The sequence below is a fragment of the Salvelinus sp. IW2-2015 genome, linkage group LG26 (genome assembly GCF_002910315.2).
Source record: "Salvelinus sp. IW2-2015 linkage group LG26, ASM291031v2, whole genome shotgun sequence".
Lineage (NCBI taxonomy): Eukaryota > Metazoa > Chordata > Actinopteri > Salmoniformes > Salmonidae > Salvelinus > Salvelinus sp. IW2-2015.
Window position 1 is genome coordinate 11,478,326 of NC_036866.1, and position 27,518 is coordinate 11,505,843.

At 41.8% G+C, this 27,518-nt stretch overlaps 1 protein-coding gene across 6 annotated transcripts; it reads left to right on the forward strand.

Moving 5' to 3' along the window:
* The first annotated feature begins 445 nt into the window (after positions 1–445).
* Positions 446–22,057, forward strand: matk (megakaryocyte-associated tyrosine kinase). 6 transcript variants are annotated; one of them, XM_070435119.1, is made up of 14 exons: positions 446–698; positions 1,711–1,738; positions 2,321–2,434; positions 2,807–2,922; positions 3,872–4,091; positions 10,229–10,322; positions 10,568–10,633; positions 10,765–10,864; positions 11,010–11,094; positions 11,314–11,387; positions 12,389–12,584; positions 13,023–13,109; positions 13,345–13,375; positions 19,937–22,057. In XM_070435119.1, the coding sequence occupies exons 1-14, from the start codon at positions 685–687 to the stop codon at positions 20,068–20,070; spliced, it is 1,359 nt and encodes a 452-aa protein (XP_070291220.1). In that variant the 5' UTR covers positions 446–684; the 3' UTR covers positions 20,071–22,057. The 6 variants fall into 6 exon arrangements, with proteins under 6 accessions (XP_070291220.1, XP_023827659.1, XP_023827663.1 ...); XM_023971891.2 differs by having other exon boundaries at positions 13,348–13,375; XM_023971895.2 differs by lacking the exon at positions 13,345–13,375 and having other exon boundaries at positions 20,175–22,057.
* The last annotated feature ends 5,461 nt before the right edge of the window (positions 22,058–27,518 follow it).

A 27,518-nucleotide genomic window follows, 5' to 3' on the forward strand; every position in this document is an offset into this window, starting at 1 on the left:
AAGGGGCACATTGTAATAAATCAATACTGTATCATGCAATATTTTAACATCTTATTGTGATGAATGAGGAAAAATGCAGATATCTTTGTATTAAGGTTTTTGTAAAAAAAATAAAAAAAAACGGCTTTTGATGATTTTATTTTCAAAGAGCATCTTCACAACACCCATTTTAATTAACTTTTTTGTCTTTGCATCATGTTGCAATTAACCTTGTTTTGTTAAAAGGAGAGTTAACGTTGCTGTAATATTATTTGAACGTCTTTGTAGTGCTGCCTAAAACCAAGGATGAATATTAAAGACTTAACTCCTGTAGATATACTTTTCTCATTGTGTGAATGAATAATTGATTATTTTTGACAGAACTGGCGCCCCACGCACCTTTTAAAATGTGTTGCCAGTCCACATATCCTAGCACACCCCTCTGGCTTTTTGAATATTCATGATTGGAAAGGGGGCGATGAGATGGGCTATTGTGAGTGATGATGAATAATAGCGTATGAAGCGCTGTCTAGTATTCGAAGATGCGTCTGCTTAACCTTTTCCGTTCTTGACGTCTGACCTTCTAAGGAAGAATTAAGCAGTTATCTCTACCTCGATTTCCTTTTTTACGGATTAGCCTGTAATTAATCGCAGCAATTGGTTACCCACTCGAAACTGCAATGACAAATGTAACAGGTCGTACAAATGCAGCGTTATAGGTAAGTGACAGTTTCAGCTGTGTTATGGCTTCAACTGTTCTCATTGTCAGGAAATAGTGTTAGTTCATGTGTCTATTGACTGGTCACCAAATACCTGTATCCTCTTAGCGCTCTGATCACGTCTGTCCTTGGACCATATTAGGCTACATTTTGCTACATTGCTGAGCCACAGGTATACAGACTGCCACTGCCATATGATGCCCCACCCTCAGTCGTCTGTTAATGCTGTTGCCTACTTTGTTTTTTCCTTTCTTTGAATAATTATATTGAACTGATCCTTCAAAAAGGGCTTTCAGGAATGTATATATTTTAATGACAGGGAAAGGAGCAGTGGTAGCCCACTGCACAGACGTATCTTCAATGTCTAATTTTGGTTGAGTTGTCAACTACGTGAAMTTAACAAAAAATCTGTGGTGAGAAGTACTTAAGTAAAAAATACTTTAAAGTACTACTTAACTCGTTTTTTTGGGTATCTACTTTTACTATTTATATTTTTGACAACTACTTTTACTTCACTGACGTTAAAATTGTCAATTTCATGCACTTATCAAGAGAACATCCCTGGTCATCTATTGCCTCTGATCTTGCGGACTCATTAAGCACAAATGCTTCGTTTGTAAATTATGCCTGAGTGTTGGAGTGTGCCCTTGGTTAACCGTAAATAATAAAACAAGAAAATGGTGCCGTCTGGTTTGTTTAATATAGGGAATTTGAAATGATTGATACTTTTACTTTTGATACTTAAGTATATTTAACACCAAATACTTTTAGACTTTTACTCAAGTAGTATTTTACTGGGTGACTTTTACTTGAGTAATTTTCTATTAAGGTATCTTTTACTTTTACTCAGTTTTTGCCCAGTGGGAGGCTACTGTTACTCTTAAATAACATATTGTTTATTTAGCCTACTATTATTGCTAGACTTGTGATGAAAGTTTTCCATATGATGTTTTGCATAATGTGCTCTCCTTAAACAGGTGTTCTCTTTACTTTTGAATTTACATCCACCCAGGCATATTCCAATCTTGAGGATGGCAACGGTATGTATCCATTCCATGTTCCGGTCACTACAGGGTCACTCACTGGGAGATAAAAGCCATCTTTCTGTCAGGACACTAGCTTGTTTATCTGTTAGTAGTGTGATTCATTACCGCCTGAGAAATAACTTTTTATCGTAATTCATAATGTACAATCACCAGTGTCTGAACTATAATTAAGTAATAAGGCACGAGGAGGTGTGGTATATGGCCAATATACCACGGCTAAGGGCTATTCTTAAGTACGACGCATCGCGGAGTGCCTGGACACAGCCCTTAGCTGTGGTACTGTATATTGGCCATATACCACAAACCCCTGTGGTGCCTTATTGCTATTATAAACTGGTTACCAATGTAAGTGGGGCAGTAAAAATACATGTTTTGCCATACGTGGTATACGGTCTGATATACCATGGCTGTCAGMCAATCAGCATTCAGGGTTCAAACCATCCAGTTTATAATGTTTGTTAAATGTAGTGTACACATTTCAGAGAAATGTCCTAATTTTTAAATTTTGAACCAACCGATGCTGTAAATGTCAAAGTTCTGTCACAAGCCTTTGCATTTTTGACCTCTCTCTTACAGAAGTGTTTGGTGTTCGGCACACAATGTGTTGCCAAGAGTGACCACAGCCAGCCCAAAACTGGTGAACTGGCCTATCGCAAAGGAGACATCCTCACTATTATGAGAACAGGAACAGTACGTAATGATTTATAGCAGGGTTCCCTAACTTGCGGCAACAGGCCGAATTTGGCGCGCAGGCGATTTTATTTTGCCTCACAAGTTTTCTGAGCAAAAAAAAGACTGTAAAAACACCAGCAAATAAGCTCCATGATATTTTTATTTAGGTCATCTGTTCCAAAGTATTCCCACACATAATAGAGAGAGATATGTGATCGTTTACAAATGTAAGCACACAATTTACAATGTACTTTTCTAAAATTAAAATTAAAACTTGCCCATGATCTTTGTGCACTGTCTGCTTTGGTGGGGGTTCTATACATATAATTGAGCTGAACATGTATCTATTTGCATGATTCTACTGAAAGCTGTTCTGGTGCTGTTTTCTAGGGGAAAGAACATTACAAGGCCAGACACAACACCACAGGAGAGGAAGGACTCATCTCTGCCACCAACATGCGAGAGCGAGAGGCCATTCGTGTCGACCCCAGTCTCAGTCTCATGCCGTAAGTCTATTTAAGGCTATCAGTCTGGATTTCATTATTTTTCCTTTATCCCCAGTCATAAGACCATGTTTATTGTGCAATTTAGGCATTTGTGTTTTTTTCTGTTTCCCTTTTTGTTCTTCTCCACACTGTCTTCTACTGAAGGACTGATATGTACACTTCCTCATAATTTAGATGGGTGATTTTTTTTCCAGTTATGTAAGCTTAGAGCTATTTAAAAAAATATATATATATATATTTAACCTTTATTCAACTAGGCAAGTCAGTTAAGAACAAATTCTTATTTATAATAACGGCCTGGCAAAAGGCCTCCTGCGGGGATAAAACATTTTTTTTTTTTTAAATACAGGACAAAACACACATCACGAGTAGAGAGACAACACTACATAAAGAGAGACCTATGACAACAACATAGCATGGTAGCAACACAACATGACAACAACATGGTAGCAACACGACATGGCAGCAGCACAACATGGTAGCAGCACAAAACATGGTACAAACATTATTGGGCACAGACAATAGCACAATGGGCAAGAAGGTAGAGACAACAATACATCACGCAAAGCAGCCATAACTGTCAGTAAGAGTGTCCATGATTGAGTCTTTGAATGAAGAGTTTGAGATAACTGTCCAGTTTGAGTATTTGTTGCAGGTTATTCCAGTCACTAGCTGCAGCAAACTGAAAAGACGTGCGACCCAGGGATGTGTGTGGGGACCATTAAAAGAACGTGACTGGCAGAATGGGTGTTGTATGTGGAGGATGAGGGCTGCAGTAAATATCTCASATAGGGGGGAGTAAGGCCTAAGAGGGTTTTATATAGCTAGGGCCAGGTGATTTCCTGGACACGTGACTTGACCAGAACAAAATCCTTAGCCCTGTGCAATACACTTTGTGGAATGTCTCTTTATTAATTGCTTTTACTAATAATTTTTTGGTCCATGTCAGCTGGTTCCATGGGAAGATCTCAGGTCCCGAGGCGGTGTCCAAGCTGCGGCCTGTAGAGGATGGCCTGTTCCTGGTGCGGGAGTCCATCCGCCACCCTGGTGACTATGTGCTCTGTGTCGGCTACTCCAGCCAGGTCATCCACTACCGAGTCATGTACCAGCACAGGAAACTGACCATCGACAACACCCAGTACTTCTACAACCTCATAGACATGATAGAGGTGAGGCGGAGATAGATTTGTTATTTAGTTTGTAGTCATATGCTTGATGTAGTCAATGAGTGCTAGGAATATGGGAACAAATACTTAACTTTTTTCTACTTTAAWACACTAAGTGAATTTGTCCAAATATTTATGACTTCTTCAAATGGGGGGGACTAGATACATGGAGTGCTTTCATTTCTAAAAGGTAAAACAGATATGTATAAAAAATACCCACAAAGGTGACATTCTGTACTATCAAATCAAATTGTATTTGTCACATGCCTCGTAAACAACAGATGTAGACTAACAGTGAAATGCTTACTTACTTTTCCAACAATGCAGATTGAATAACAATAACGAGTAAAAAATAATATGGCTGCAGTTGAAGTTGGAAGTTTACACACACACACCAAATACATTTAACCTCAGTTTTTCACAATTCCTGACATTTAATCCTAGTAAAAATTCCCTGTCTTTAGGCCAGTTAGGATCACCACTTTATTTTAAGAATGTGAAATGTCAGAATAATAGCAGAGAGAATTATTTATTTCAGCTTTTATTTCTTTTATCACATTCCCAGTGGGTCAGAAGTTTACATACACTCAATTAGTATTTGGTAGCATTGCCTTTAAATTGTTTAACTTGGGTCAAACGTTTCGGGTAGCCTTCCACAAGCTTCCCACAATAAGTTGGGTGAATGTTGGCCCATTCCTCCTGACAGAGCTGGTGTAACTGAGTCAGGTTTGTAGGCATACTTGCACGCACACTCTTTTTCAGTTCTGCCCACAGATTTTCTATAGGATTGAGGTCAAGGCTTTGTGATGGCCACTCCAATATCTGGACTTTGTTGTACTTAAGCCATTTTGTCACAACTTTGGAAGTATGCTTGGGGTCATTGTCCATTTGGAAGACCCATTTGCGACCAAGCTTTAAGTTCCTGACTGATGTCTTGAGATGTTGCTTCAATTTATCCACATAATTTTCCTCCTCATGATGCCGTCTATTTTGTGAAGTGCATCAGTCCCTCCTGCAGCAAAGCACCCCCACAACATGATGCTGCCACCGTGCTTCACGGTTGGGATGGTGTTTTTCGGCTTGAAGCCTCCCCCTTTTTCCTCCAAACATAACGGTCGTCATTATGGCCAAACAGTTCTATTTTTGTTTCATCAGACCAGAGGACTTTTCTCCAAAAAGTACGATATTTTTCCCCATGTGCAGTTGCAAACCGTAGTGTGGCTTTTTTATGGTGGTTTTGGAGCAGTGGCTTCTTCCTTGCTGAGTGGCCTTTCAGGTTATGTCGATATAGGACTGACTCATTTTACTGTGAATATAGATACTTATGTACCTGTTTCCTCCAGCATCTTCACAAGATCCTTTGCTGTTGTTCTGGTATTGATTTGCACTTTTCGCACCAAAGTACGTTCATCTCTAGGAGACAGAACACGTCTCCTTCCTGAGTGGTATGACGGCTGCATGGTCCCATGTTGTTTATACTTGCACACTATTGTTTGTACAGATGAACATGGTACCTTCAGGCGTCTGGAAATTGCTCCCAAGGTTGAACTAGACTTGTAGAGGTCTACAATTCTTGGCTGATTTCTTTTGACTTTCCTATGATGTCAAGCAAAGAGGCAATGAGTTTGACGGTAGGCCTTGAAATACATCCACAGATACACCTCCAATTGACTCAAATGATGTCTATTAGCCTATTAGAACCTTCTAAAGCCATGACATCATTTTCTGGATTTTTCCGAGCTGTTTAAAGGCACAGTCAATTTAGTGTATGTAAACTTGTGATACAGTGAATTTGAAGTGAAATAATCTGTCTGTAAACAATTGTTGGAAAAATTACTTGTGTCATCCACAAAGTAGATGTCCTAACCGACTTGCCAAAACTATAGTTTGTTAACAAGAAATTTGTGGAGTGGTTGAAAAATTAGTTTTAATGACTCCAACTTAAGTGTATGTAAACTTCCGACTTCAACTGTATATACAATGAGTACCAGTACCGAGTCGATGTGCAGGGCTATCAGGTAATTGAAGTAGCTATGTACATATACAATGAGTATACCAAACATTAGGAACACCTTCCTAATATTTAGTTGCACCCCCCTTTTTTGCCCATAGAACAGACTCAACTCGTCGGGGCATGGACTCTACAAAGTGTCAAAAGCATTCCACAGAGATGCTGGCCCATGTTGACTCTTATGATTCCCACAGTTGTGTCAAGTTGGCTGGATGTCCTTTGGGTGGTGAACCATTCTTGATACACACGGGAAACTGTTGAGCATGAAAACCCCAGAAGCGTTGCAGTTCTCGACACAAACCGGTGCGCCTGACAGATACTACCATACCCCGTTCAAAGATACTTAAATATTTTGTCTTGCCCATTCACTCTCTGAATGGCACACATACATAATCCATGTCTCAAGGCTTAAAAATCCTTCTTTAACCTCTCTCCTACCTTTCATCTACACTGATTTAAAGTGGATTTAAGAAGTGACATCAATTATGGTTCATAACTTTCAGTCTATTTCATGGAAAGAGCAGGTGTCCTTAATGTTTTGCATACTCARTGTAGGTAGGGGTAAAGTGACTAGACAACAGGATAGATAATAGACAGTAGCAGCAGCGTATGTGGTGACTGTGAGAGTGTGTGTGTGTGGCGTCAGTAAGCATGTGTGCGCATGTTTTGTGTGTGTGTAGAGTCCAGTGTGTGTGTGCATAGAGTCTGTGCAAAAGAGTTAGTGCAAAAAAAAAGGGTCAATGCAGGTAGTTTGGGTAGCCATTTGATGAGCTATTTAGCAGTCTTGTTTAGCAGTCTAATGGCTTGGGGGCAGAAGCTGTTCAGGGTCTTGTTGGTTCCAGACTTGGCAGAGAGAACAGTCTATGACTTGGGTGGCTGGAGTCTTTGACACTTTTTTGGGCCTTCCTCTGACACCACCTGGTATAGAGGTCCTGGATGGTAGGAGGTTCGGCCCCAGGGATGTACTGGGCCGTACTCACCACCCTCTGTAGCGGGTGCCTTGCCATTGCCGTACCAAGTGGTGATGCAGCCGGTCAATATGCTCTCAATGGTGCAGCTGTATAACTTTTTGAGGATCTGAGGACCATGCAAAGTATTTTCATCCTCCTGAGGTGGAAGAGGCATTGTCGTGCCCTCTTCACAACTGTGTGGGTGTGTGTGGACCATGTTAATTCCTTAGTGATGTGGACACCGAGGAACATGAAGCTCTCGATCCGTTCCACTACAGCCCCATCGATGTGGATGGGGGCGTGTATGCCCCTCTGTTTCCTGTAGTCCACAATCAGCGGCATGTCTTGCTGATGTTGAGGAGGGGTTGTTGTCCTGGCACCACACTGCCAGGTTACTGACCTCCTCCCTATAGGCTGCCTCATCATTGTCAGTGATCAGTCCTACCATCGTCGTGTCGTCTCAAACGTGATGATGGTGTTTGAGTCGTGCGTGGCCAAGCAGCCGTGGGTGAAAAGGGAGTACAGGAGGAGACTAAGCACACACCCCTGAGGGGCCGCCATGTTGATGGTCAGCGTGGGGGGTGAGTTGTTGCCTACCCTCACCGCCTGGGGGCGGCCCCTCAGGAATTCCAGGATCCAGTTGAAGACGAAGATGTTCAGTCCCAGGGTCCTGAGCTTGTTGATGAGCTTGGAGGGGACTATGGTGTTGAATGCTGAGGCTTAGTCAATGAGCAGCATTCTTACGTAGGTATCCCTTTTGTCCGGGTGGGTGAGGGCAGTGTGGAATGCAAAAGAGATTGCGTCATCTGTGGCTTCCCTCTGGCTGGCGCTTCAGAATGCCCATGGCCAAGAAGAACGTGTTCAAACATTCATTCGTTCCTTGTGCTTTTGGACTACTAAGTACAAAGTAAATTGTATCTAGTGCAGTTGGGACAGTGGTCGTATGTGAATGAATGTATTAATGTCCTCTATGTTGTTAGTGTATGCAACATGATGGACTGACTGGTTTAAATGTGTATGATGTGAGAATGAATGTGTATGTGATTATTTTAATGAAGGTGATGCCAAAGAAAAATGTCCAATAAAGTTTTATTCTATTCTATCTGTTACGGCAGTATGCGAATTAGAGTGGGTCCAGGTTGTCAGGGATGATGGTGTTGATGTGAGCCATGACCAGCCTTTCAAAGCATTTCATGGCTATAGATGTGAATACTACAGGGTGATATTCATTTACTAGAGACAGGTTACCTTGGCATTCTTGGGCATGAGGACTATGCTGGTCTGCTTGAAACAAGTTGGTATTACAGACCGGATTAGGGATAGGTTGAAAATGTCAGTGAACACACTTGCCAGCTGGTCAGCGCATGCTCTGATTAAGCGCTCTGGTATTCATTCTGGCCCCACAGCCTTGCGAATGTGTTTAACCTGTTTAAAGTTCTTACTCACATCGGCCTCATAGTAAACATTTGATCTCAAATAAAAAATGCTAGGGTATACACTGCCCTACCAAGCAAAAAGGCAGTAACCGCTCATAGTGTGGAACTGAGAAAAATGACTTTTATTTACCTTGGTTTCACAGTAACTTTATGCAGTTACTGCTAACATGACCCCCATTTTCTCCAAAACACAATACAATAGAGGCAGGATACTTGTCCAAATCAAAGTTTATTTGTCACGTGCGCCGAATACAACAGGTGTAGACCTTACAGTGAAATGCTTACATACAGGCTCTAACCAACAGTGCAATTTTTAAGTTGAAATATAAGTCTGGCTGATTGAGGTAGTATGTACATGTAGGTATGGTTAAAGTGACTATGCATATATTATAAACAGAGAGTAGCAGTACCGTAAAAGAGGGGTTGGCGGGTGGTGGGTGGCAGGACACAATGCAGATAGACCGGGTAGCCAATGCGCGGGGGCACCGGTTAGTCGGGCTAATTGAGGTATTATGCACATGAATGTATAGTTAAAGTGACTATGCATATAATGTAAACAGAAAGAGAGGTTGGGGGGGGGGGCACATTATATTTAAGCATGTATTTAATGTAGCAAAAATGACATTTTTGACCAAATGAGCAGTTACTGCCTTTTTGCTTGGTAGGGTAGTATAGTAGAGTCACATTTAAAAGGGGAGTGTATGAAAATACAAGATTTCCTTGCCTACATCTTTATACTGAGGAGCTAATGTTCATAATCAGCCTCTATATGGAAAAATAATCACTCAGAATTGTATTTGAACCTAACCATGGCAAACTGTCACCCATAGAAAGTAACTGTCATTAATTGCTTACAGTTTAAAAGAAAGGTCTTAGCAGACCTTTTAAGGTTTATCTATGTTGTGCCAGTGAGTTTCCGAGCTATTGGAAGCACAGTCATTAGGGAGTTTGGAGATACGGGTGACTGTAAAGGCTAAAGATGCCTCACCACTCCCTTATCTGTGGAGCACAGATGTCTTTAGTCCTGACTCATATCGCTGACTTACTCTTGTGAGAAAATAAAGGGAGAATCCAGCTGCTTCCTGACACGCAGGACTATTGGATTTGTAAAAATGCATTTGTTGTGTACAGTTCCCCTTTCCATCATTCTGTTTCTTTTTGACAGTACTTAATTGTTATAGTTTTAGAATTAATAACTAACAGTAAATACTGTACATACAATCGTTATACTGTATGTTGCCCATACAGGACWCAGCTCTACTGGTGTTGTGAGTTTTAGCAACCAACTAAGCCATCAAAGCCTCATACCGACCCTTTTAAGTGTCAACGACAGCATAGTTAATTCTCTGTTCTTAATATACCGTAAGCTGTCACAAGCTGACCCGCTCTCTGGACTGGATGGTTCTGGAGGCCCCGCGGGTCTCCACTTAGTTGGGGAAAAATGCTTTTTAGTTTTTATGCCCCAAGCTCATGGAATAGCCTTCAGGCCACATTGAAGCTAGACTCGCTGGTCTCCATTGGAAAGTTTAGATCAAGTTTTAAGGGAGGTGATATGTGAGGGTTCTGTTTGATTTGATTATTCTTGTTGTATTGGTATTGTTATTTTACATTATGTTATGTTACATTTTATTGTGTATATTCATGTTCACAGGGCTCCCTTGTAAATGAGACCCTGGTCTCAATGGTGACCCACCCTGTATAAATAAAGTTTAATAAAAATAATAATAATGGCTATCTTTGCAGTTCCACTCCAAGCACAAGGGAGCTATCGCCACAAAACTTCTGAAGCCCAAAGATAAGGAGGGCACCAAGTCAGCTGAGTTGGAGCTGTCTAAAAGTAAGGGCTTGGTCTTTACACTCTCATGATGTGTCAGAGTTGGCCTCCTTAAGGCTCGGAGATCCGTGCCTTCCTGGGTGAGGGGGATGAAGGGTATTCTGTATGTGAGAGGATGTGGTGGTGGGGTGTTAATGTGACTTTCTTTAGAAGTGTGAGTGATAAATATAAAAGCTACCTGTTTCTTTAGAAGTGAGAGAGAGAAAAAAAGATACCGTTTTAGATTGGTATCTCTGTGTGTGTCACAGCGGGGTGGCTGCTGGACATCAGGAAGCTGACCTTGGGAGAGAGTATCGGAGAGGGGGAGTTTGGAGGTGAGGCTGCAATTTCCTCAATTGTTTCGGTGGAGTAAAAAAAAAAAAAAAAGCCGGTAAACCATTGTAACCTTGAATTGAACCCTGATTCTGTTACAGATTTAATTTGCTCTTGTTTTGTTGTCCCCTAGCGGTGTTTGAAGGAGACTACATTGGCCAGAAGGTGGCAGTAAAGAACATTAAATGTGATGTAACGGCACAGGCATTCTTAGAAGAGACCACTGTTATGACGTGAGTTCAGAGTGGCGACACAGTTTCTTAATTAACTTCATTAAATGGAGTAACGACTATCTGACCTTTGTTCCTTCATCCCTTTGTTACTTTCTTTCTTTTTTTCATTTTATTGTTTTGGATCTGATTACAAACTTTCCACTAGGAAACTGCAGCATAAGAACCTGGTGCGGTTGTTGGGGGTGATCGTAGACAATGGACTGCACATCGTCACAGAGCTCATGGCCAAGGTTCTGCTGTCGTGACTTCAGTACCGTCAATCTGTCATCACAGTCAATCAAGACTAACTAACAGACTAGGAGTAGGCTTAATCTCAGTCCAGGAGACAAGCCCTAACAGCTTGTTGATGCAAAACAATTATCTGTAACAAACAAACAATTAGGACTATCTACTCAAATCTAGTTTAGATTACACAACTGTTATCCAACTGTATTATTTGTGTGTTGTAGGGTAATCTGGTGAACTTCCTCCGGACGAGGGGCCGTTTTGTCATTCGCACTGGCCAGCTACTACGTTTTGCACTGTGAGGCCCCACCACAGTCCCAGGCGGTATTTGATAGAACTTCGTGGCCCCGCCCGCCTGTGGGGAAATCAACCTAGGTTACCCCATTGGCCCACAGCAAAAACCGGAYATTTTTCAAACAGAATTTTCTTGTTATCTGCTTGTTTTAGTCAATTACAAAATTACATTTAAGAAAAGTGCAGCATGTCTAAGATTACTTTTCAATATTACCTGCTCCCAAGGCAACCGTAGGATTGGAATTTTGACCTGATTACATGTACATTGAACAACCCAGCAGCTTTTCAGCATGTTTTGTTACTTCTGTATACAGTGCATTCTGAAAGTATTCTGACCTCTTGACTTTTTCCACATTTTGTTACGTTACAACCTTATTCTAAAATGTATTAATTATTGTATTTTATCGTCAATCTACACACAATACCTCACCATGACAAAGTGAAAACAGTTTTTTAGAAATTCTTGCAAATGTATAAAAATACAAAAATGAAATACCTTACTTATGTAAATGTCATATTTACGTGAATACTTATGTAAATGTGATATTTGAGTTTTATATTTGTAATACATTTGCAAACATTTCTAAAACACAGTTTTTGCTTTGTCATTATGTGGTATTGTGTGTATATTGATGAGGGAAAAACAACAATTTAATCAATTTTAGAATAAGGCTGTAACGTAACAAAATGTGGAAAAAGTCAAGAGGTCTGAATACTTTCCGAATGCACTGTAACTAAACATTGACGACGAAGTTGGCTCTTTTACAATGKCGGTCAATGGGAAAGAATGTGTTTCACCTAATTTGTGGGCGTGGTTGTAGGGAATTGCTTCTTATGACATGAATATTGACTCGGAGTATATAATTTAATATAACTTTATATGTTATACATTAAATCACTGCCACATTACCAACTTTACTGAAAGCCTCGTTTTTAAGAGAGTCTTTATTAGAAGTTGTGCATTTCTGTGTATTTCAGTAAGAATGTGTGTATGTGTGTGTTCAGAGATGTGTGCGAGGGCATGGAGTACCTGGAGTCTAAGAGGTTGGTTCACAGAGACCTAGCGGCCCGTAACATCCTGGTCTCCAACGAAGGCGTGGCCAAAGTCAGTGACTTTGGGTTGACCAAGGTGGACTGCAAGGCCTCGGACAACGCTAAACTACCAGTCAAATGGACAGCCCCTGAGGCCCTGAAGAAAGAGGTAGGATCATGTTTACCTCTAACATCTAGTGTTTATCATGCTTACAGTACAGACATGTTTATAATAAAATATAAATTAGGTGGGTGCTTATCTGTCCTATTTCACAAGTGTGTATTAATGCAAATGTGTGAATTGTAAAAGTGTTTTTTCGCATATCCCAACTCCCCTTGAGACACCTTCTGAGTGTGGGAGAAATTAGCACTAAGTGCCTTGCTCAAGGGCACATCAACAGATTTGTCGGCTAAGGGATTCAAGCTTTCGGTTACTTTACAGACTTAACAGTATGTGTAATTCATGTGAATTGTATGTGAGTCTGTTTTTTTAGCCTGCCAAGCCTATGTGGCTATTACACAGTAACTATCATGTCGAGCAGTCATCAGTGGAATTTTGTAATTTGTCATTGAATTGCTTTTGTGGTCATGTGTGATTGTCCTATAGAAATTCTCCACGCGGTCAGACGTATGGAGCTATGGTGTTCTCCTCTGGGAGACGTTCTCCTACGGTCGACAGCCCTACCCCAAGATGGTGAGTCCTGACTTCACTGATCTTTATGAACAGTGATGTATAGTTCTGAGTTACTGGCACAACAATGCAACAGAAATTAGTGTGTGACAAAAATATGAACAGCTGCTTTGAAAATTCTTATCAAGGCAGTCTGACCCAGTTGCTCACTTGCTTATTATGGTGGTGCAATGCGCTGAATGATGGCATGCCATAGCTCTCTGTCCTTCATGGAAGCTGCAAGGTCCTCTGTTCTCAGCAGGTGTTCCAGAGGTCTTCGCCCGTGAGAGGTGAGCCACAGTACAGTAAAGCTTACTGACGCTGTTCTCAGGATGCCTGCTACAGCGTCCAGTGCCCTTATCTTACCGCTGATCAGTGGCAACCCAGTAGTTTTTACTAACTGATAACACCATTGACATCCTGGCACCAGTGCATCTCTCCAAATGACCATAATCTCAGGTTACATAAAAAGCCTGATCTATTAGGGCAGGTCATGGAAAATGGGGTTTGTTTGACCCTTATCCCTCTATGACCCATTATCCAGTTTACGTCAGCAGTGCTTTATCCACTGATAGACTTATGGTACTGAAACTAAGGAAACTTCCCCTAAGATTAAAGGCAGGTTAGTGCGTCAGAACATGGATTTGCCCCGGACTCATTTGATCTGTCCTGAATAGGAGTCAGGGGTGAAATTTGAGCATTCATAAGATGTGGTTCTTCTATGTGTAGTCATGATGTTGTACCAGTAGAGGACCCCATGAGTAGGTTTTATTTCTTTCCCATGGTGTCAGATGGAGTCACATACTGTAATCTGGCCCAGACCTCTGTTTATATAGCACTATATTTTCATTGAGACTCATTGTCACGATATGTGTTCAATTGAAGAGACACACTTCAGTCTTAGTGAAGCAGCGCCGATTAACAAACTCTGCTGTGATCGGAGGGCAGTTAACTGGAGTGAAACGGAAGGGCATGTGTATTTATTTATTTACTCCATACTTAATATCCCTTTTTTCCATGCTGTATCTGTTTGTAGGGAGTCTGTTACTCCCCCCACAGGTATGTAAAGCAGAGAATCAAAGCAATGGCACTAACCAGGTAATAACAGCAGAGATAAACCAGGATTAGTGCTTGTAGGCCGCGTTTCTAAGGCAACAGCTCCTGATGGCAGCCAGCCAAAAAGAAGAGCGAAGGGGAGGGGTGGGGATGTGTGAGAGAGAGTGTGAGTGTGTGTACTTGCCTTCCTTTGTGCATATTTTGTGTTGTACATGGGGTGGGGGGGGGGGGATTATGGTACTTACACTCTCCTGTGACAGAGTCTCACTGTCAATCCTTTGTACCCATCTAGCCCTCTCCCTGTTTGCCTGGTAGGTCAGGGGGGGATATAGGGACAGCCTGGGGGATCAGCTAAGAATGACTTAAAGCATGCTTAGTGTCTAACCATATAATTAGAATGAGTGAGTTTACTGTACTTGTTTAATCCAGGTGATTAACATACAGATACAGTATGTAGGCTGAATGTTTTACCTTTTTATTTATGTCCATATAAAGTGAAAAAGTGAACCGACCCATTAAGAGTGGCATTATTATTTATTTTTTCACCTTTATTTAACCAGGTAGGCTAGTTGAGAACAAGTTCTCATTTGCAACTGCGACCTGGCCAAGATAAAGCATAGCAGTGTGAACAGACAACAACACAGAGTTACACATGGAGTAAACAATAAACAAGTCAATAACATGGTGAAAAAAGAGAATCTATATACAATGTGTGCAAAAGGCATGAGGAGGTAGGCAATAAATCGAATAATTAGAATTTAGCAGATTAACACTGGATGATAAATCATCAGATGATCATGTGCAAGTAGAGATACTGGTGTGCAAAAGAGCAGAAAAGTAAATAAATAAAAGCAGTATGGGGTGGAGGTAGGTAAATTGGGTGGCTATATACCGATGGACTATGTACAGCTGCAGCGATCGGTTAGCTGCTCAGATAGCAGATGTTTAATAGTTGTTGAGGGAGATAAAAGTCTCCAACTTCAGAGATTTTTGCAATTCGTTCCAGTCGCAGGCAGCAAGAAACTGGAAGGAAAGGCGGCCAAATGAGGTTTTAGCTTTAGGGATGATCAGTGAGATACACCTGCTGAGCGCGGCTACGGGTGGGTGTAGCCATCGTGACAGTGAACTGAGATAAGGCGGCACTTTACCTAGCATAGCCTTGTAGATGACCTGGAGCCAGTGGGTCTGACGACGAACATGTAGCGAGGCCAGCCGACTAGGGCATACAGGTCGCAGTGTGGGGTTGTATAAGGTGCTTTAGTAACAAAACGGATGGCACTGTGATAAACTGCATCCAGTTTGCTGAGTAGAGTATTGGAAGCTATTTTGTAGATGACATCGCCGAAGTCGAGGATCGGTAGGATAGTCAGTTTTACTAGGGTAAGTTTGGCGGCGTGAGTGAAGGAGGCTTTGTTGCGAAATAGAAAGCCGACTCTAGATTTGATTTTGGATTGGAGATGTTTGATATGAGTCTGAAGGAGATTTTGCAGTCTAGCCAGACACCTAGGTACTTATAGATGTCCACATATTCTAGGTCGGAACCGTCCAGGGTGGTAATGCTAGTCGGGCGTGCGGGTGCAGGCAGCGAACGGTTGAAAAGCATGCATTTGGTTTTACTAGCGTTTAAGAGCAGTTGGAGGCCACGGAAGGAGTGTTGTATGCGCATTGAAGCTCGTTTGAGGTTAGATAGCACAGTGTCCAAGGAAGGGCCAGAAGTATACAGAATGGTGTCGTCTGCGTAGAGGTGGATCAGGGAATCGCCCGCAGCAAGAGCAACATCATTGATATATACAGAGAAAAGAGTCGCCCGAGAATTGAACCCTGTGGTACCCCCATAGAGACTGCCAGAGGACCGGACAACATGCCCTCCGATTTGACACACTGAACTCTGTCTGCAAAGTAGTTGGTGAACCAGGCAAGGCAGTCATTAGAAAAACCGAGGCTACTGAGTCTGCCGATAAGAATATGGTGATTGACAGAGTCGAAAGCCTTGGCCAGGTCGATGAAACGGCTGCACAGTACTGTCTTTTATCGATGGCGGTTTATGATCGTTTAGTACCTTGAGCGTGGCTGAGGTGCACCCGTGACCGGCTCGGAAACCGGATTCCACAGCGGAGAAGGTACAGTGGGATTCAAGATGGTCAGTGATCTGTTTGTTGACTTGGCTTTCGAAGACCTTAGATAGGCAGTGCAGGATGGATATAGGTCCGTAACAGTTTGGGTCCAGGGTGTCTCTCCCTTTGAAGAGGGGGATGACCGCGGCAGCTTCCCAATCCTTGGGGATCTCAGATGATACGAAGGAGAGGTTGAACAGGCTGGTAATAGGGGGTGCGACAATGGCGGCGGACAGTTTCAGAAAATAGGGGTCCAGATTGTCAACCCCAGCTGATTTGTATGGGTCCAGGTTTTGCAGCTCTTTCAGAACATCTGCTATCTGGATTTGGGTACAGGAGAAGCTGGGAGGCTTGGGCGAGTAGCAGCGGGGGGGCGGAGCTGTTGGCCAAGGTTGGAGTCGCCAGGAGGAGCATGGCCAGCCGTTGAGAAATGCTTGTTGAAGTTTTCGATTATCACGGATTTATCGGTGGTGACCGTGTTACCTAGCCTCAGTGCAGTGGGCAGCTGGGAGGTTGCTCTGTTTCTCCATGGACTTTACAGTATCCAGAACTTTTGGAGTTAGAGCTACAGGATGCAAATTTCTGCTTGAAAAAGCTGGCCTTTGCTTTCCTGACTGACTGCGTGTATTGGTTCCTGACTTCCCTGAACAGTTGCATATCGCGGGGACTCTTCGATGCTATTGCAGTTCGCCTCAGGATGTTTTTGTGCTGGTCGAGGGCAGTCAGGTCTGGAGTGAACCAAGGGCTATATCTGTTCTTAGTTCTGCATTTTTGAACGGAGCATGCTTGTCTAATATGGTGAGGAAGTAACTTTTAAAGAATGGCATCCTCAACTGACGGGATGAGGTCAATATCCTTCCAGGGTACCCTGGCCAGGTCGATTAGAAAGGCCTGCTCGCAGAAGTGTTTTAGGGAGCGTTTGACAGTGATGAGGGGTGGTCGTTTGACCGCGACCCGTAGCGGATACAGGCAATGAGGCAGTGATCGCTGAGATCTTGATTGAAGACAGCAGAGGTGGATTTGGAGGGCAAGTTTGGTCAGGATAATGTCTATTAGGGTGCCCATGTTTACGGATTTAGGTTGTACCTGGTGGGTTCCTTGATGATTTGTGTGAGATTGAGGGCATCTAGCTTAGATTGTAGGACTGCCGGGGTGTTAAGCATATTCCCAGTTTAGGTCACCTAACAGAACAAACTCTGAAGCTAGATGGGGGCGATCAATTCACAGATGGTCCAGGGCACAGCTGGGAGCTGAGGGGGGTCGGTACAGCGGCAACAGTGAGAGACTTTATTCTGGAGAGATTCATTTTTAAAATTAGAAGTTCGAACTGTTTGGCATAGACCTGGAAAGTATGACAGAACTTTGCAGGCTATCTCTGCAGTAGATTGCAACTCCTCCCCCTTTGGCGTTCTATCTTGACGGAAAGTGGTTTTATATGCTTGTTCGTGTAGCATCCCGTGGACTAGGACGAGATCCTCTCCAAGCTATACACTCACTCATTGGACCGGCCCGCCTTCCTCTCAACAAACATCGACACACAGCGCCCCACATCTCCGGGCCAATAGACATATCGATAAGGGCACTATAAACAGAGCTTGTGACATGTGAAAAAGCGATTCCTGTGGAGAAGGGAGAGGGGCGTTCGAGAGAATATTACTAGAGCTATGGCCGTATTGGCATTCAAATAGCATTGTTATTCCGGACTCTTACAGTTAATCATAGAGAGTGGGTTATGTGCTTCGCGACTAACATAGCACAGAAGGAGCATAGAGCACACAAAATTGACCTACCACCAACACAAAATTAACCCGAGTCATACAGGGTGAAGAGATTAGTTACGAGTCCACAGAGGCTCCGACGGCGAGAAGGGCTACACAAGCATGAAAGGAGACGTATGTCGCGTGGTGGCTGTATTTTCGAATTAAGGTATGGTTTCAGTAGTGGACAGTAGGGATCACGCTAAGAGTAGTTAGTCAGGGAGGGGGTTTATTGGCGTTGAATAGAATAGAATGTTTCGTGGGACATTGCGAATAGGTTTGGCATGACATGGTGGTATTGTGGAGGCACGGGTATCAAGGCGAGCCAACCCAGGCTACTCCCTCGAGACTCTCGCATTTGGCCCTGCAGCTGGCCTTCTTGAATCACTCTAGAGGGGGAGGAGAGGGACTGGTCCACTCTCGTGCCTCATCACCTGTACTGGATTCAAACGAGTACGCTGGTGATGCAAAGCACACAAACTCGTAGAATTAGTGTCATGGATGATCGTATCGAATGTGGTAGGTGTCTTCGGCGACAAGATGCGTGATCGTATCACGGATGGAGCGGTGTGAAATAATCATTTACAGAAGCGGATAAACTGCTCGTAGACTATTGGCATATATCTCAAAACATCGAGATATTGCATAGTATACGAGCCGGAATCTAAGCTGGATAAACGAGACAGGTCATTAGATATTGTGAATACCTAGATATTGAAAGATGGTGATTCCAATTAGCAAAGGGTCTATAGTGACACAGAATGCATATCATAATTCTCTTACGGATCTTTCTTTAGATAGGAGGAACGGCTAGCATTTAAAACAACAGGTATGACTATATGAATCAATGACATGCAGGTCCAAGGTGATCTTAATCACAGGGCAACGCAATGATAAAATAATGGGAGCGGACGTGGATGAAGCGCTCTAAAGAGTCCACGTAAGGATGTGACCTGACATTTAATTTCTCTATCTTATCACACTCGGAGCCGAGTAATAATCAACAGAGCAGACATATAACACAATAACAAATGGATTACCGTGATATTGGACCAGTTCCAGCAGGCAATTCACTTATTAGCAAGGATCAATTATTGGTCCCTATAGGGGTTGCCGATTCTTTATGATTGGTGGCAGAGCACGGAAGGTCTCTGAGTGTTCTCTCATCATTTTTTTTTAGATTTGGGGCGTACAAATGTCCCTAGGCCGCGGTCGGTTATTAATGTTATGATACGTGGACGCTTCAAGGACGAGGGGTTGCTCAGACGGAGGCCGGTGAAGGAACAGCGGATGGGTAATTTGTCCGCAGACAACGGGGTTGGTTTTTGGGTTCGGGCGTGGGCAGCCGTGTTCGACATGTAGCTACATCCAAGCGATGTCGCTCCGTGAGAGTTATGGTATGTATGTAGATTGTATTTTGCGTAATCTTGTTGCTATCTCGTGGCAGTGGTGGCTAAATGCAAGCTAGCTGTGAGGATCAGAAGTAGTGGCTCAGGGATTACGGCAGGAATCCGGCGTTGTTGTSGAGAGACAGTCCGATGCTGGTAAATTGGTGAGTAATATCCAGGCTAATAACAGGGCTGGTGTCTGTGCAGAAGGTAAAAGATGCTAGCAGTGACTAAAAATGACTAAATAGCTTGTAGCTGATTAGCTGGTTAGCTACTGGGGGTTCTTGAATGTGTTCCAAAGTTAAAAAATAATAGCGATTCCGTATCACATTGGGTGAGGTAGGTTACCGGAAGGTATAATCGAATWAAAAATTGAAAAGAGATAGAAAAAACATTTTTTTAAATTAAAAATTAAAATATATACGAAAAATACAAAAGTATACGAGAGGACGAAACGAAACACGCCTACACTGCTACGCCATCTTGGATCAAAGATCATGTGCCATCTCTTTTTCTGTCTTTCTCGTCTCCCTCAGTCTGTAAAGGAGGTGAAGGAGCGGGTGGAGCAGGGTTACCGTATGGAGGCTCCAGAGGAGTGCCCCCCCAGTGTCTACGTCCTGATGAGGGGCTGCTGGGAGGCCGAGCCCAAGAAAAGGCCCTCCTTTCATAAACTACAGGAGAAGATAGAGAGAGAGCTGACCAAACACAGCCCTGGGCCTGCCTGCTGAGGTCACCTCAATAATCCTATTCAAATAACTATTGTTCTTTGTTTAGAGCTGCCTGGAGATGGACCGTAACCCGGGACAGGTGGCCTGAAGTGAGCCAGAACCAACAGAAGGCTGGTCAGGGCTGGATCTAATGGTAGTGGCTCATAAAGAGGCTGAACATTGGCTGATTTTGTGAAGGGGACATGCAGCATACATCTTTCTTAGATCATCAATGAGCCTTTATGCACACTCACTATGACTCCATACTATAAACAGCAGTGAAATGTGGACATGGGTTTCTCTATGGCAGAATCACTGTCTGAAGAAAATTATCTTTGCAACAAATAAACTCCAGCCATCAGAACTAACTGTACAAAAACAAAACTATGTAGTGCCTTCAGAAGGTGTTCATACCTTGACTACATTTTGTTGTTAAGCCTGAATTTTTTTTAAACTATCACCCATCTACACACTACCCCAGAATGACAAAGTGAAAAAAAGTTTTTAGACATTTTTGCAAATGTTTTGAAAATTAAGTACAGAAATACAGTGAGCTCCAAAAGTATTGGGACAATGACACATGTTCTGTTATTTTGGCTCTATACTCCAGCACTTTGGATTTGAAAGGATACAATGACTATGAGGTTAAAGTGCAGACTGTCAGCTTTAATTTGAGGGTATTTTGAACTGTTTAGAAATTACAGCACTTTTTGTACATAGTCCACCATTTTAGGGGTCCAAAAGTCTTGGGACAAATTCACCATGATTACAGATAATCGTGAATAAATCGTGAATAATGATGAGTGAGAAAGTTAGAGGCATAAGTATAATCCATAATCATGGTAGCATTCATATTAATGTAGAAGTGTTTAGAAACATATTCTTATTTACAATAAAAGTGACTCCAAAATGGCACAATACATTATTTACCATTTATTTCTATTGGGCACAAAATATTCTGAAACACAACCAAAACAAACTGCAAATGCATCCAACAAGTGTGTACAGTCACAGGCTTAATGTAGTTATTGTGTGCTAGGAATATGGGACCAAATACTTAACTTTCAACTACTTTAATACACATATAAGTGAATTTGTCTACACTTGTTGTATTCGGCGCATGTGACAAATAACATTTTAATTGACATTTAGAGCCCATTGTATCTAATTTACATAAGTATTCACACACCTAAGTTAATACATGTTACAATCACATTAGGCTGCAATTACAATTGTGAGTCTTTCTGGGTAAGAGCTTTGTACACCTGGATTGAACAATWTTTACACATTATTCTTTAAAAAATTCTTCAAGCTCTGTCAAGTTTGTTGTTGATCATTGCTAGACAGCCATTTGTAAGTCTTGCCATAGATTTTGAACTAGGTCACTCAGGGATGTTCAATGTCATCTTGGTAAGCAACTCCAGTGTATATTTGGCATTGTGTTTTAGGTTATTGTCCTGCTGAAAGGTGAATTTGTCTCAGTGTCTGTTAGAAAGCAGACTGAACCAGGTTTTCCTCTAGGATTTTGCCTGTGCTTAGCTTTATTCCATTTATTTTTTATCCTAAAAAACAGGGCGGCAGGTAGCCATAGTGGTTAGAGCATTGGGCCAGTAACCAAAAGATTGCTGGATCGAATCCTCAAGCTGACAAGATAAAAATCTGCCGTTCTGCCCCTGAGCAAGGCAGTTAACCCACTGTTCCCCAGGTGCCGAAGACGTGGATGTCGATTAAGGCAGCCCCCGCATCTCTGATTCTGAGGGGTTGGGTTAAATGCGGAAGACACATTTYGGTTGAATACATTCAGTTAAACAACTTCCCCTATTGGAATATTTTTATTCTGTACAGGCTTCCTTCTTTTCACTGTCATTATGGAGTCACTACTAATGTTGTAGATCCATCCTCAATTTTCTCCTATTACAGCCATTAAACTCTGCAACTGTTTTAAAGTCACCATTGGCCTCATAAGCGGTTTCCTTCCTCTCCAGCAACTGAGTTAGGAAGGACGTCTGTATCTTTGTAGTGAATGGGTGTATTGATACACCATCCAAAGTGTAATTAATAGCTTGATCATGCTCAAAGTAATATTCAATGTTCAATGCTTTTTCAGCCCCATTCAGCAATATGGCGTGCTTCAAATTCAAATACTTCCGGCTTCATGCGCCATCGGGAGTTTTCCATAGGAATACTTGGATAACGTCAGTGTTATCACTATCTACTGGTTTTAATGTCTTTGGTGGGGACCAGCGAAATGTTCCCACTTATCTGAATTTTCCTTGTTTGACTATCCTTGTGAGGACTTCTGGTCCCCACAAGGATAGTAATACCAAAAACACACAGACACCCTCTAAATGGCTACAGTATACATTCATGCATCTTGATTTTCTTAAAGAAAAAGCTTAGGGTGGTATGTAGTTTAGCGGTTAAGAGCGTTGGGCCAGTAACCAAAAAGTTGATGGTTCATATCCCTGAGCCGGCAAGGTGGAGAAATCGGCTGTTCTGCCGCCGATGACATAGATTAAGGCAACTTCCTGCGCATCTCTGATTCTGAGGRGTTGGGTTAAATGCGGAAGACACATTTCGGTTGAATACATTCAGTTAAACAACTTCCCCTATTGGAATATTTTTATTCTGTACAGGCTTCCTTCTTTTCACTGTCATTATGCAGCTGACTAAGTATCCCTTTCTCCGTAGAGCTTTTATATCAAAATCGTTTAACGTATGTTGAATTTGTGCAATGCAGGATATTATATTAAGTCACAACCTGTTACATGTTATTATTATTTTTTAATGGAATGAACTTCTGTAAGGAAGAGTCCTTACACTTATTTATATTTGTGGTAATAGAGGGAGCCACTCAGCGTGACATATCTCCACACCCCTATTTGGTTTCCTGTGTGACATATTATTTGTTATTTTTCTTTCATAGAGAAGGACAGAGAGAAACTGAGAGAGAGAGATGGAAAGAGGAAAAATGCTTAATGCTTATTAAATCCCAGATCACCCGTATCTGCTTGTTTTGGACCGTAATTGTCCAGCAATATGCCCTGTGACTCAGAGCTTAATATGTGAAGTATTGAATGCTATTGCTGATATTAGTAAGGAATTACAAAGCTGACCGTAGTTTGACTGTGTACAGGCTGTGAGGAGTTGCACGTTATTGGAAGGGAATATACTCGTATTTAAAAAAAAATTGTTCATTTGCCATGAATGTAGTAGGCCTATACCCCATAAAACCAGTCCTCAGTCAGACAGAGTTACTCATCAGGTGTTTGTCTTTCTGGCTGTCTGTCCATCCGTACAGATCGAGTCAAGATCCACTCCCATCACATCACCATAGGGCCTGTGTGGATTTGCTTTGTTTCTCTAAAGTGTTTAATTTGGATGATTTTAAATATTTCAAGAAATAATGTAAAAAATAATAGAAAAGGAACATTTAGAACACATAATATTTATGTGGCATTTTACTTTTTTTTGGTATTGAAGAAGGAATTGTTTGAATGTTGGTAAATTTTGGAGAATCCCGACAGAGTATTGGCCACTCCTGGTACAGTACAGTAGAGGTGAAATTTCTTAAACACTTTCATTAAACTGGATCACATTTTCATGCACTCAAGTTCTTGCCAACTCACTACTGTCGTTGTCTGTTTTGGGTTACAGTAGAACAACAATGAGTGGGAGTTTGTTTACATGTGGTCTGACAGACATATCTCATTAGAAATATGTCAATGTTTTATGCACCCAAGGTGACAATATTACTTATGTCACTATAATAACATATTCATGACTGGCTCTAACAATAAGACAAGATCTGGTGCTAGAGAGGAGGTCAGAGTGCAAGCGGGATGTTTTTATTTTTTATTTTGAGCGAGTGTTTTAACCACGTAATGGTTGAATGCCACTGTTTTTACATACTAATGAGACCATGTTAGCGTTTGACTTGTAGTCAACTGGATCATTGAAGAGTGATGTTGGCCAAGCCTTTCTTGGACTGACCCATTGACAATAGTGGCCAAGGCTGAGCTTAACTGAAGGCTGATTTACCGAAAGGTTGCTGGTGCGAATTCTCGAGTAGACAAGGTGAAAATCTGTTGATGTGCCCTTGAGCAAGGCTCAACACTAATTTGCTCCATTGTTGTTTTTTGCTTTTCTGAAGTTCCTTGGCAAATAGAGATCATGTTGGCCAAGCCTGTTTTTGAATTCTAGTTGACTGGGCTAGATCATGTTGACCACGCATGGGCTGGAACTGGTAGAGGGGGCGATAAGAAGTGTTGGGCCAACATGGAGAAAATCCCCTGGATGTCTACTATGCCTGGGCTGGGCTGCCAGCATAGTTCTGGAAGCAGTAGGCCACAACCAGAGGGGCATTGGTATCATTATTGGCTACTAATTAAGCAGGCATAGTTATCAGCCTCCTATAGTCCAGGCTTACAGTTCAAATGGAGACTGCTCTTTTGACACTCTTTAAGCTACTCTGAAATCTGTCAGCAACAAGGCACTAAAGTAATACTTCAAATAATGTCTCAAAGCATTAATTTGTCCTGAATACAAAGTGTTATGTTTGGGGCAAATCCAAATATAACCCATTACTGAGTACCACTCTCCATATTTTAAAGCATAGTGGTGGCTGCATCATGTTATGGGTATGCTTGTAATCGTTAAGGACTGGAGAATTTTTCAGGATAAAAAAATAAACAGAATGGAGCTAAGCACAGGCAAAATACCTAGAGAAAAACCTGGTCCAGTCTGCTTTCCACCAGACACTGGGAGATGATAAATTCACCTTTCAGCAGGACAATAACCTAAAACACAAGGCCAAATCTACACTGAAGTTGCTTACCAAGAAGACAATGAATGTTCCTGAGTGGCTGAGTTACAGTTTTGACTTAAATGTACTTGAAAATCTATGGCAARTCTTGAAAATTGTTGTCTAACAATGATCAACAACCAATTTACAAATCTTGAAGAACTTTGAAAAGAAAATGGGAAAATGTTACACAATTCAGGTGTGGAAAGCTCTTAGAGACATACCCAGAAAGACTCACAGCTGTAATCGCTGCCAAAGATGCTTCTGCAAAGTATTGACTCAGGGGTGTGAATACAGTGCCTTCTGAAAGTTTTCATACCCATTGACTTATTCCACATTTTGTTGGGTTACAGCCTGGATTCAAAATTGATTAAATAGATTTTTTTCTCATCCATCTACACAAAATACCTCAAAGTGAAAGTGAAATCATGTTTTATCTAATTTACATATGTATTCACACCCGAGTCACTGGTTCAAATATTCACATCCTTAAGGTCGCTGGTTCAAATATCCGAGCTGACAAGGCGAAAAATCTGTCGATGTGCCCTTGAGCAAGGCACTTAACCCTAATTTGCCGAAGGGGCGCCATACTACTATGGCTGACCCTGTAAAACAACACATTTCACTGCACCTATCCGGTGTATGTGACAATAAAACATAGTTTCCAGGCTTACAGTTAAAATGGAGACTGCTCTTTTGACATTTTCTAAGCTGCTCTGAAATATTTTTGGTCCCCTCCCCATGCTCTGTTGGATCAAACTGAAATAGATACTGGGGTGAATTCTCTTTGAGTGTATAGCTTTAGAAAGGTAATGTGATATTGTAATTTTAACAAGTTCCTATTAATGCTCGTATTACTTACTTAGCCACTCATCCTGTATGTTTCTTTTATTTATTTTTTAAGGGGTGGATCAGCTTAATATTGAGGAAAGAATGTTTTTTCCATCAATGTAATTGTCTGCATCATTTCCAATCCCCCATATTTTTGGGGTAAATATATATATCCATATACATACACGCATGCATACATATACACATACCTATATAGACATATACTTTTTTTTAGAATATACCTTTATTATTCCCCGCAAACCCTACCACCCTTCCCCCAATTGGAGTAAACCAATATTCACTTAGGCTTCTACCTTCAGTTTATATATCTTATATACATTTTACAGACACAATCTATTTTACAATAGTTATATTTTGTTTGTTTTTAGTCCTTACTCTATTTCTGATCCAGTTTGATTTCTATTTGTAACTATGCTATTTCACAAAAGTTCTGAACCTATATACAGTGGGGCAAAAAAGTATTTAGTCAGCCACCAATTGTGCAAGTTCTCCCACTTAAAAAGATGAGAGAGGCCTGTAATTTTCATCATAGGTACACTCAAGTATGGCAGACAAAATGAGAAAAAAAAATCCAGAAAATCACATTGTAGGATTTTTAATTATTTATTTGCAAATTGTGGTGGAAAATAAGTATTTGGTCACCTACAAACAAGCAAGATTTCTGGCTCTCACAACCTGTAACTTCTTCTTTAAGAGGCTCTCTGTCCTCCACTCGTTACCTGTATTAATGGCACCTGTTTGAACTGTTTATCAGTATAAAAGACACCTGTCCACAACCTCAAACAGTCACACTCCAAACTCCACTATGGCCAAGACCAAAGAGCTGTCAAAGGACACCAGAAACAAAATTGTAGACCTGCACCAGGCTGGGAAGACTGAATCTGCAATAGGTAAGCAGCTTGGTTTGAAGAAATCAACTGTGGGAGCAATTATTTGGAAATGAAGACATACAAGACCACTGATAATCTCCCTCGATCTGTGGCTCCACGCAAGATCTCACCCGTGGGGTCAAAACGATCACAAGAACGGTGAGCAAAAATCCCAGAACCACACGGGGGACCTAGTGATGACCTGCAGAGAGCTGGGACCAAAGTAACAAAGCCTACCATCAGTAACACACTACGCGCAGGGACTCAAATCCTGCAGTGCCAGACGTGTCCCCCTGCTTAAGCCAGTACATGTCCAGGCCCGTCTGAAGTTTGCTAGAGAGCATTTGTATGATCCCGAAGAAGATTGGAGAATGTCATATGGTCAGATGAAACCAAAATAGAACTTTTTGGTAAAAACTCAACTCGTCGTGTTTGGAGGACAAAGAATGCTGAGTTGCATCCAAAGAACACCATACCTACTGTGAAGCATGGGGGTGGAAACATCATGCTTTGGGGCTGTTTTTCTACAAAGGGACCAGGACGACTGATCCGTGTAAAGGAAAGAATGAATGGGGCCATGTATCGTGAGATTTTGAGTGAAAACCTCCTTCCATCAGCAAGGGCATTAAAGATGAAATGTGGCTGGGTCTTTCAGCATGACAATGATCCCAAACACACGCCCGGGCAACGAAGGAGTGGCTTCGTAAGAAGCATTTCAAGGTCCTGGAGTGGCCTAGCCAGTCTCCAGATCTCAACCCCATAGAAAATCTTTGGAGGGAGTTGAAAGTCCATGTTGCCCAGCAACAGCCCCAAAACATCACTGCTCTAGAGGAGATCTTGATGGGATGTGGCCAAAATACCAGCAACAGTGTGGGAAACACCTTGT